Consider the following 11,154-nt stretch of genomic DNA (forward strand, 5'->3'; position numbering starts at 1 on the left):
TTTATGAGTGACAATGTTTTCATAAATAATAAAATAATTATATTTTAAAATGATAGAATTAAAATTAAAAAGTATTCATTTAGAAAATTAATTATTTCTAATAGTAGTTATTTGTTAATTTCGGTCCTTAACTATCTTACTCGAATTCCAAATCGACCTGACCCATCATATGAATAGTGGATCAACGCTTAAGGTAGGTTTCAGAGGGAATTGCCTTCATGTCATGCCATTTTGTAGGAGATTTCAACTAGGTCCAAAATTCGAGCTTTAAATTTTAGATTTTATTCAATTTAATATTGTTATATATATTACGATTTGGTAATTAGATCTCATTTTTAATGAATTAATAAAACTGCGGCCTGTATATTCTTAATTTGTTTCGATTTAACCATAATTAAAATTCTTAATAAAATTTTAACCCTCGAATTTTTAGAATATTTCAAACGGGTCCTGAATTCAAGATTGGTTAATAATTTGACCACACTTTCGGGACACTGGTATGGAATGGAGAAAGGCTGAGGAATGAAGGATGCATCCGAACACCTCGTTCAAAAGGAACGTAATTAGTTACAGATTTCTATGAGGAAATGTTTGAGCTGTTAAAATGAACGTAACGTCTGTTTGTTTGGTTGTAATTGGTTTTCTGGAAAATGAATTACTAGAAAATGAATTACTGGAATTTGAATTCTGGAAAATAAATTACATTTCTAAAAAACGTTTTCCGGAAAATATTTTCCGTAAAATGAATTATATTTTTTTGAAAAACATCTGGAAAATGTTTTATGATGTTTAGAAGATATTATTTAAAAAAAATTTCCATTAGTTGATGAGTTTTTTTAAAAATTATTTATTACAAATATTAAATATAATAAATAATATTATTTATCATAAAACTTAATATTATTATTTTAAAATATTAAAATAATTTATTTATTATTAAATATTATTTTTATAATTCTATTAATAAAAATATTAATATTGTTATATTTTAGTGAAATAAAAATATTATAAAGTATATTAATAATTTATTAAAGTAATAGTGTTATATTATATTTTAAAAATAATTAGTATATTTTAAATATCTTTATTAAAATATTATTAGATTATTATATTAATATTAAATATATAAATAATATTATTCATTGTTAAATATATAAATATATATATATATATATATATATATATATTTATTAAAATAAAAATATAATATCTTATATTATTATAATATAATTTATTATTTTATTATAATATTAAAAATATTATATTATATTATTATAAATATTAATAAATATATTTTAAATATTTTAATAATTAATATTTTAATGAAAATGATATTAAAATAATTTATTAATATTAAATTCATAAAAAAAATTATTTTAAGTATTTATTCTTTGAAGTGAAAAGTTCGGAAAATGACTTACGGAAAATCAAACCGTAAGTCATTTTCCAGAAAACCCAAAGGAAACTCTGTTGACCAGGAAAATGAATTACGTGGACAAACCGGTTTTCCTCCAACCAAACACTGGAAAATATTTTTCGAAAAACGAATTACATGAAACAAACGCGGGAAAACATTTTCCGAAAAACGAATAACATGAAACAAACACGAAATTTCGAGGAAAGCCAATTCTATAATTTATTTTACGTCAAACAAGCATACCTGTAATTTGTTTCAAAAGGAATGGAGAAAGTGATTTTGAAACAAATTAATACAAATCATTTTATATGAAACAAATTTTAAAGTTATCTGTGATTTTTTGCTTTAATGTTATGTAATTGTATATATAATTTTTTATTTAACTTACTATTTATTTAAATTATTTTTTGTTTATAAATTGAATAAAAATAATTTTATTTATTTAATATGAATAGTAAATATATTATTTTTTTAGGGATATTAAACCTATTAATCAATTATTAGGATCGGATTTTCAAAGGTCTATTATGGATGCGACCCTCTCAATTCAGTTTGTTCCATTCAACCCCATTCACAAACGTTAATATTCAAACTCCTAACTTTATTTAAGGGACCTAATGTCTCATCTTACTAGAACAATTGATTGTTGGTTAACTTAAATGTAATTAAAGTCAAAATTTTATGTATATGATTAGATTAAATTTAAATTTCTATCTATATTTATCATAATTAAAATGTATATATCATATTGTATATTTGGCTAACATTGATATGTAAATTTAAGATTCACTTTTTATTATATTTTACAAAACCACTAAAATGCACGTAGTAGTTATATAATATGTTCATGTTAATTTTTCTACCGGTGAATTTTAAAATTTAGAGAGAGAGAGAGAGAGAGGATAACGATTAAAACGTACATGAATCTATAACTTTATGAGTAATTGAAATTTTATCAGCAAAATTCTTAGTTTATTTTAAAAATTATTATAATGTTAATTTTTTACAATCTAATATTAAATTTAAAATTTTATTATGTTTATAGTTTACTTTCATGAATAAAAGAAGCTTTAAAAAGATTTATATTTATACTATTTGTTTCAATTGACTTCCAACAAAGCACCAGTGGTCTAGTGGTAGAATAGTACCCTGCCACGGTACAGACCCGGGTTCGATTCCCGGCTGGTGCAATTTCATTTTCCCCCCCTCCACATTTTCCGTACGAATTGTTTGTTTTCTTGGGTATTTGAAGATTGTTAAGTTGATGAGCTTGGGCCTAGGCCCATCTATAGAAATCTAGCCATCATCCATTTTCAGGGAAAGAAAAAAAAGGCAATAAAAGTATAAGAGGAAAATCAAAAGGGTATTATTCTTTCTCTTATTTGAATTCAGTTATGAGAGTCCGAAAACAACACATTTCAGAATAATGATAAAAAAATAATATAAAATCCTATAAGTCATTATTATAAAACAAATAGAAAAAGAAATAGCAGGTTGAAATTTAATATTTATTATCGATTCTGAAATATCTTTCATTAAATTAATTTTAAATTTGATTCTATCTTCTCTTTTAATCAATAGAAATTTATAAAAAAAAATTGATGTTTAAATAACCATATGTATATAAAAGATGAAAGACACTTCATGATTACAATAAAAAAAATAGTTTGTTTAAACTTAAAGATTCTTAGATGAATACAACAAAAATGATGGGAAAAAAATGAACCTCAAGCCGTCCAAATTAAAATTTAATTTAATGATTCCACGTTTACTGGTTTTGTTAACATATATGTATTTATTATTATAATTAATACTAATAATAGTTTTGAAACACGAACACGATAACTAAAAAACCATTTTTATTAGCTAAACTTAAGAATAATCTCTTTGGATATATATTTTGAGGTTTTTTTTAAACATTAATATGAATTACTGATGTCATAAGTTTGTTAAAAGATTATGCATCTAAATTATATTTGTATTTCGTAGGCGTAAATCTATCTCAGTGATTAAATCAATGGTTGCTATTTTTAGAGGTCTTATATCCGAATCCAAGAGAGTATAAAGATGTTGGACTTTTATTGTCAAATAATTGAAAATCTGTAAAACATACACTATCTTATAATCACATTTATTTATATAATATATTATCTTTTAAATGTATTAATAAGATATATGTAGTTGTAGAACATCAAATATCTCATATGTTAAAATAAAAAATGCTAGAAAATAGTATTTTAACTACTTTTCGTGGCAATCAAAATTGCTGACCCAAATAAAATAAAATAAAATATGTGAATTTTAATTTATTTTCCTTTATATAAAAACAAAAATATGTGATCTATTTAAGCTAATTTTCTACTAAAGCATAGATTAATGAGAAGATAATTTTTTAATATAATCGTTTGGTCACCCAAACCATCATCACCGGTTGTCATAAATAATTTTTTTAGGTCAAAGATATGAAACCATAGAAAATTCAGCCTAAGCCTCACTCCATTATTCTTTTTCTTTTTCCCCAAATCTGAAATTAAAAAAGAAGAAGAAAAAGTCCAATTTGATTATATTGATTAACTACCCAATGGCTGACGCAAAAGCCAGAATTGAAAGAAAGAAAAAAAGAGAGGAAAAAATATAAATAAACAAAGCTTTGAAAACAAAAGCGAAGGTCTTCACCGACGTCAGACAGAAAGAGCAGACAAGATTAAGCATACTACAAAGACAATCTCTTCCCTTCTTCTATTTTGTTAGGAAAAATCCTCAATCCTAAACCCTTGAGGATTCATTCATTCTTTTTTTATTTTATTTTCTGGGAGGTGAAGTGGGTTTTATTAGTTTGATCACTTGGTGCAAGGTAATGTTATTCACGATTATTATTTTACTGTAATTACTATCAAACTCATTGATCTCCTTTATGGGTTCTTGATTACCGTCCTTGTTTTTTTTGTTTTTTTTCCTCTATGAGTGCGGCATTTAAGGATACATAGGTAATGTTATTCACGATTATTATTTTACTGTAATTACTATCAAACTCATTGATCTCCTTTATGGGTTCTTGATTACCGTCCTTGTTTTTTTTTTCCTCTATGAGTGCGGCATTTAAGGATACATAGGTAATTTTAGGGATTGACTTCTTGGTACCCTATAATTTGTTATTATTAGCATTCTTAAGCGGAGTTGCCATAGTTTATTTTAGTTGCGAAATTGGGATTATTGATGTCATGCTCTAGAGCTGATTTGATGAGCGCTTACCTGTCAATGTCTCTGATCTTGTATTATTTTAGTTAGACTCATAATTCTTTTTCCCATCAAATTCATGATATTTCTGGTTTTATGATTGATTTTTTCTGTAGGCTGGGCTTATACAATAAACAGGGATTTATAACCTTATAAGAGAGACTGATAACATGGCTCATAGCGCCGCAGCATGTGCTGAGAGGGCAACCGATGATATGCTGATCGGTCCAGATTGGGCTCTGAACATTGAGCTATGCGACATTATAAACATGGATCCAGGGTATATCATTCTTTCTATTTGTCTGGTGACCTTTTTGCTGTACTTTTTCTAATTTCCGTTCTCTAATGCATTCTAGTACCTATTATTGTTATTTTTGTATTATTGTTATTTTTGAATTGTTGTTTGATTTACTCGGAAGCACAAGTATTTCTACATATGGTAACAATGAATTCTGCAATGTGGGTACTTTAAGAATTCTCAAACTTGTAAGCTTTGTTTGCCGAATCTCTATTAAATTGTTCTAGGCAAAATTTGTGACCCCGTCCATCTTTGAATGGTATAATATATCTTTAGATGGGACACTTCTCTATGATTCAGGTGTTCTTCAATAAGGAAAGAGGTGGAGTTCCGGTGGAGATTGCTTGGTTAACATGATTTACTCCGCCACTGATGTATATAAGAAATAGGCTTTCCAAATTTGGAAAAGGTAGCTTGGCTCTACAACTAGAGGCAAATTGTCATGACTTGATTTTTTCAAGAGTTTTAAAGGGGGAGATAGTTGAAGGGGGGAAAATTGTATATTTGAAGTATGCAAGATTTATTTACCAAGAGTGAGTGGAAGGAGAGAATTTTCTGAATCTTGGATGTGCTGTTGCATTGACAAAGGAAGAGTTTTAAAGCACATGCATGCTTGTACTTTACTCCTGGATTCCTTTTAGTTTGATTGATTAAGTGAAAATTTTGAAATGTCTGCGAGTGAAACATTATGACAGACACTCAGTTAGAGTGTACACTTGACTCAATATAATTCAGGATGCTACAGCCCTACTATTCTGAATTTTCTTGGAAGTATATTGTTTGGTATATATATATAACTGGGTAATTTCTTGGGGTTGTACTTATCCCTTTTACTATGAAAGCATTGAAGGATTTGAAGTCTGAATATGGGTGAAAAATGTTTGAAATAGAAGAAAGATATGGTCTGACGATATGGAATACAAGGTGTACATTAGTTTCATCTATTTAATTGTCTGAAGTATGAATTTGTGTTCCAAGGTTCCAATAGACCAGAAGCACCATCTGTTATGAAAGTTGCATGGTTTCCGCATTCCCATTATTGGATTTAATTCATTGCTTGCTTTGTTATAACTTCCTAGCCTCTTATTCACAATCCATGATGCATGGTGGACCCTAGCTTATTTGATTGTCATTCTTCATTTTTCTAATGTAGGCAGGCTAACGATGCGTTGAAAATCCTCAAGAAGCGGCTGGGCAGTAAAAATCCAAAAATACAGCTACTAGCTCTTTTTGTGAGTTACATGTTTCTCCCCATTTTCATATTTCATATATGCATATTGCTTTTTTTTTTAAATATTTTACTGAAATCTACTTTTATGGTGTAATAACATATATAAGTTGGTTCTTAGTGATTTACTTTAATCATATCTCAAGTAACTATTAACTTAGTACTATCCTCCCCCCCCAAAACAGTGGTGCATGATGATAAAGAGGTAATAAGATATCATGTATCTCATATCTTGGTTCAGGTACTGGATTCTCTCAGCAAAAATTGTGATGAGCATGTTTTTCAGCAGATTGTTGAGCGTGATATCTTGCGTGAAATGGTTAAAATAGTAAAGAAAAAGGTGACTTAGTTTCCTCTAAAATTTGATGATTTTTCTTGCTAGTTTCCCCTTTCTGGCACTTACTGCTTGTATTCTTCCTTCTGGTTTATTGTGCAGCCTGACTTGAATGTTAGAGAAAAGATACTTATTTTGATAGACGCATGGCAAGAAGCTTTTGGAGGATCTAGTGGAAAGTATCCTCAATATTTTGCTGCATATAATGAGCTACAGGTAAATGTTCTAATGTGCCTTAGGAGATCTAGCAGAAAGTATCATCATTACTTATGATTGTATAATCCTGGCCTTTTCCACTGATTACAATTTCCATCTTTTCCCCTTTTCTTCCGAGGTTGCTTGGAGCAATTTTGGTGATGTAAATTTGTATATTGATTTCTTAGGCCTTTCAGTACTAAAAATCATTTGTTGCATTTGCTGGTTTGAAAAAGTCAAAACATTCTGCCCTAGTGTTCTCTCAAGTATATCTATCCATATCTGTTTCTTGGAGATCTCTTTTTTGGTATTATCAGGCTGCGGGAGTTGAATTTCCTCCTCGAGAAGAGAACACTGTACCATTATTTACACCACCTCAGACTCATCCCATAACTCACCACCCTGCTTCAGAATATGATGCTGCTGCTATTGAGGCCTCTCTACAATCCGATGCTTCTGGCCTCAGGTACTACATTTGCTAAATATGCTATTTTCTAGTTGTGGATCCCATAGTTTTCTTTTACACAAATATTTTTGACGGGGCAAGTATTGTGAAACTATTCCTCCAATGAGTTACTTTAGGATATTTGCTTCTTTGTTCAAAAGTCAATTAGATTCAAAAAAAGAAGATTTGTTTTAGGTGCCTGCAAAAATCATAACATTTTGCTTGGGTTACTTTTCTATTCTCTTTGCTCAGATATAAATTGAAAATGATGAATAAATAGTAATTCTTCATTTGTGTACTGTATGCTAAATTTTAATCTTTAAGATTTGCTCTGCTAGGTCTCAATATCTATCATGTGTGAACTTATTTTCTTTAATAACTCAAACTGGTGCAGGGCATTTTCTGAAAGCTTTTTTGTAAATATCAGTTTCTTCATTAATAGTTAAGCTCATTAGTGAATTGTTCCAGATAGTTGGAGTTAGAAAATTACTGGATTTAACGCACTGCAATGATAGAAAAAACCACTGCAAAGATACAGTGCCGCATCTTTCTTCTACCTGTCCTGCTGACATGTAAACTTCCTGCATAGACCTGCATTATTTATGTCATCACGAAATTGTATTTAACCTTGTGCTTTTCCAGCTTGCCAGAGATTCAAAATGCTAGTGGGCTAGCAGATTTATTCATGGAAATGCTTAGTGCATTGGATCCAAAGACTCCTGAGGTAAAAGCATTGCCCTGAAATGCATCATTATGCTTGTCACATGGTCTATGCTGCTCTAATATTATCATTATCTGATTGCTGATAAACATAGTGCTTTCATTTTCTTCTTTGTTTTTTGTATTTATTTCAGGGGGAGATTATTTCTTATTTCTCTAAAAGTTATTCTGTCTTATTATATGGGATTGACTTCATTAATCCACTTTTCCTGTTTCACTTGAGCAATGTGCTTTCTTAATTCTGTTGCTGCAGTACTGTTTTGGTTTGGTTCTTCCCACTTTTTCTGCCTTTCATTATGATTAGTTCCTCAAGTTCAATTGAATCATAGTTATCCACGCTTTCTTGTTAAGAGGTATTATCCCACATCTACTTAAGCATTGGGTTTCTATGGTCTTATATTCAAGACGCTTTTGCCTAGAACAAGTTGTTTTTAAGATGGATGAATGTGCTGTCTGAGCTCAGGTGTGTTACCACTTTTTCTGCCTTTCATTATGATTAGTTCCTCAAGTTCAATTGAATCCGAGTTATCCACGCTTTCTTGTTAAGTGGTATTATCCCACATCTACTTAAGCATTGGGTTTCTATGGTCTTATATTCAAGCTGCTTTTGCCTAGCACAAATTGTTTTTAAGATGGATGAATGTGCTGTCTGAGCTCAGGTGTGTTCTGTTGTTCCTGCCTATCCTTGTTTAGCTACACATTTGGGGAGCGTTAAGTGGTGTTATACCACATCTATTAAGTATTAGGTTTTTACTTTTCATGAGGTCCTATATTCAATTTGGGTTCCTCTACACCTGCTGCAGCCTCTTAGACGGGTTCCCTTTGTTTTACTAAATTTACTGTATTATGGAACTTATTGAATAATCTCATTAGTTTATGTTCTGGTCTCCTTTTTGCACTGTGCATTTGTCTGTCAGTAGGATCAATACTTTTTCTGAGCTTCATTACGTGTTCTCATGTGATAATAGTTTATAACTGAACAATCCTAAGCATGCAAGGTGATTAAATTAATAATACTTATAATCCTGATGGATGTAATAATTAAGTTTTTCCTTGTGTTAAGACCCTTGTGACCAAACCTTGCATTGATGTTATGCAGGCTGTGAAGCAAGAAGTCATTGTCGACCTTGTTGATCAATGTCGTTCTTACCAAAAGCGTGTGATGCTTCTTGTTAATAATACCACGTGAGAATCTGTTTGTGTCTTTAGTTTTCTCTCGTGTTAGAATAATGCTGATGATTGCTTTTGCATTTTCAGAGACGAGGAACTTCTTCTTCAGGGATTAACACTAAATGACAGCTTGCAGCGCGTTCTTTCCCTGCACGATGACATTCTGAAAGGAAATACTGTTCCAGCAGGAGCAGGAGCAGTAGCAGAAACTCCTGTTGTGCCGTTTGTTAATATCAACCATGAGGATGATGAGTCGGAAGATGAATTTGCTCAGCTATCTCATAGGTGACTTTATTGTGTTTTTCTTCCTCACTCCATTCTCTGTTTGCTTTTTAACATATTTCTGCTAATTTACTATAAAAATTTTCTAGCCACCAGATTATCCTTGCACTTTGAAAACATGAAAAACACTAAAGAAATTTTCTACCTGTTGAAATTCATCTTTTAGCTCATGAAATGAACTATTTACACTTAAACCATATTGTGTTCATGTGTTGCATTTCCTGATCTGCAATGGATTTTTAGCCTTGCACTTCTAAACCATGAAACACTCCAAGAAATTCTACTAGTTGAATTCATCTACTCGGCACGTGAAAATGAACTATGAACATTTAACCATATTGTGTTCATGTGTTGCATTCCCTGATATTCATTGGATTTTTTGTTTTCATGAGAGGAATGTTTTATTTATAAATGAACTATGGGCACCTGACCGTATTGTATGGATGAAAGTGTAGCAGCTTTGTCTTGTCTTTATTCTCTAAAATGAACCCACCTTGTTAAACATGCATAATTACTGCTTTGAATGTAGGTTTTCAAGATTTGAGTATTGGGTCATTGTTTATTGACAAGGCTCCTTATTTCTTGTCTGTGCCATTTTTTAGCTTTTGATTTAAATTTAGTGTCCCTTATTTCAGATCTTCAAGGGATAATTCTCAAGGACAGGGCAGGAAAGCACTTAAAAGTGAGCCTGGTCGAGTTGATCTTGCTACAAATGCTAGCATGGTTGATTACCTTAGTGGTGATACCTACAAAACTGAGAATTCCCCTGAAACAAGAGAACCAGCACCTCATTCCGTTCGCACTCGTACACACACCAACCCTCTAGCTCCATCATCACCTTACCATTCTGGTGACTCCGGTTCCTCACCCCTGTTCAGCGGACATCCTGTATATGACAAACCCGCTTCCTTGAGCTACTCCACTGATGCTGAGTTGCTACCTCCAGCACCCTGGGACACTCCTGCGAAAAACATTCCACCTCCACCTTCAAAGTTTAATCAGAGACAGCAATTCTTTAAGCACCAACATGGTTATCCTGGCGGTTCTTCTAATTCCAGTAACGGGTCTGGTTCCTCTTATGACAGCTTGGTTGGACAAACTCAAAATCTCTCCCTTAACTCGGCAACTCCAACAAAAGAAGTAAAACCAGAAGATGCTCTCTTCAAAGACCTGATTGATTTTGCCAAAGCCAAGTCATCTTCATCATCCAAGCCCCAACAATAACAGGTCATTTTGATCGTCTATGATAGTCAGCTTGGTTTTGGATGGTACAGCTTGTGAACAGTTATTAGATATTATCAGGTTTTGTATTAGATTGCGAGGTTTCATGTTATTAAATAAACATGCGTTTACACATTGCTGATGGGTTTTCTTTGCTGTTTATCGGTTCAGTTTGAGACAAACTGCTCGTGGGATATATTAATATATTTTGCATATAATCAATATCATTTCGTCAGTTTGATCTTGCATATGATTCGATGCTAACGATTGTCATACTTTGAAGTTGGTGTTGTGCAGCTTTTGTGTTTTTTGTACCTTTTTTCGTTATCTTTTCTTTGCCCGAGAATGAATGGAATGGAGAATTGGTGTTTTTACCAAATATTGCCGTTTAAAAATATAATTTTTGAAATTGATTATTTAGTTGATTATGTCTGCAATTATAAACCCATTGAAGTGCCAAAACCAGTAGTAACAATTGAATCCAAAAGATTTTTTTTTTATTGTGAAAACCAAGAGATTATAAAGGGAGCTATTACTCTAATTTTATTGGAGCCAATTTGTTATACAAACACATTAAGTTGGCTAATAAGATTACATCTTTCACAAC

At 31.1% G+C, this 11,154-nt stretch overlaps 1 protein-coding gene and 1 non-coding gene across 3 annotated transcripts; both read left to right on the forward strand.

The window, feature by feature from the left end:
• The first annotated feature begins 2,536 nt into the window (after window positions 1-2,536).
• On the forward strand, window positions 2,537-2,607 carry TRNAG-GCC. The gene has a single exon. It is a non-coding gene; the product is annotated as a tRNA-Gly (tRNA).
• A 1,380-nt stretch (window positions 2,608-3,987) lies between these two features.
• Window positions 3,988-10,681, forward strand: LOC120199084 (TOM1-like protein 4). Of its 2 annotated transcripts, XM_039200288.1 has the most exons (10): window positions 3,988-4,271; window positions 4,771-4,934; window positions 6,106-6,184; window positions 6,422-6,520; window positions 6,617-6,730; window positions 7,027-7,175; window positions 7,797-7,878; window positions 8,974-9,059; window positions 9,132-9,329; window positions 9,962-10,681. In XM_039200288.1, the coding sequence occupies exons 2-10, from the start codon at window positions 4,825-4,827 to the stop codon at window positions 10,548-10,550; spliced, it is 1,506 nt and encodes a 501-aa protein (XP_039056219.1). In that variant the 5' UTR covers window positions 3,988-4,271; window positions 4,771-4,824; the 3' UTR covers window positions 10,551-10,681. The 2 variants fall into 2 exon arrangements, with proteins under 2 accessions (XP_039056219.1, XP_039056220.1); XM_039200289.1 differs by lacking the exons at window positions 3,988-4,271; window positions 4,771-4,934 and adding an exon at window positions 5,748-5,876.
• The last annotated feature ends 473 nt before the right edge of the window (window positions 10,682-11,154 follow it).

The sequence above is a fragment of the Hibiscus syriacus genome, unplaced genomic scaffold, assembly GCF_006381635.1.
Source record: "Hibiscus syriacus cultivar Baekdansim isolate YM2019G1 unplaced genomic scaffold, ASM638163v2 tig00005294_pilon, whole genome shotgun sequence".
Lineage (NCBI taxonomy): Eukaryota > Viridiplantae > Streptophyta > Magnoliopsida > Malvales > Malvaceae > Hibiscus > Hibiscus syriacus.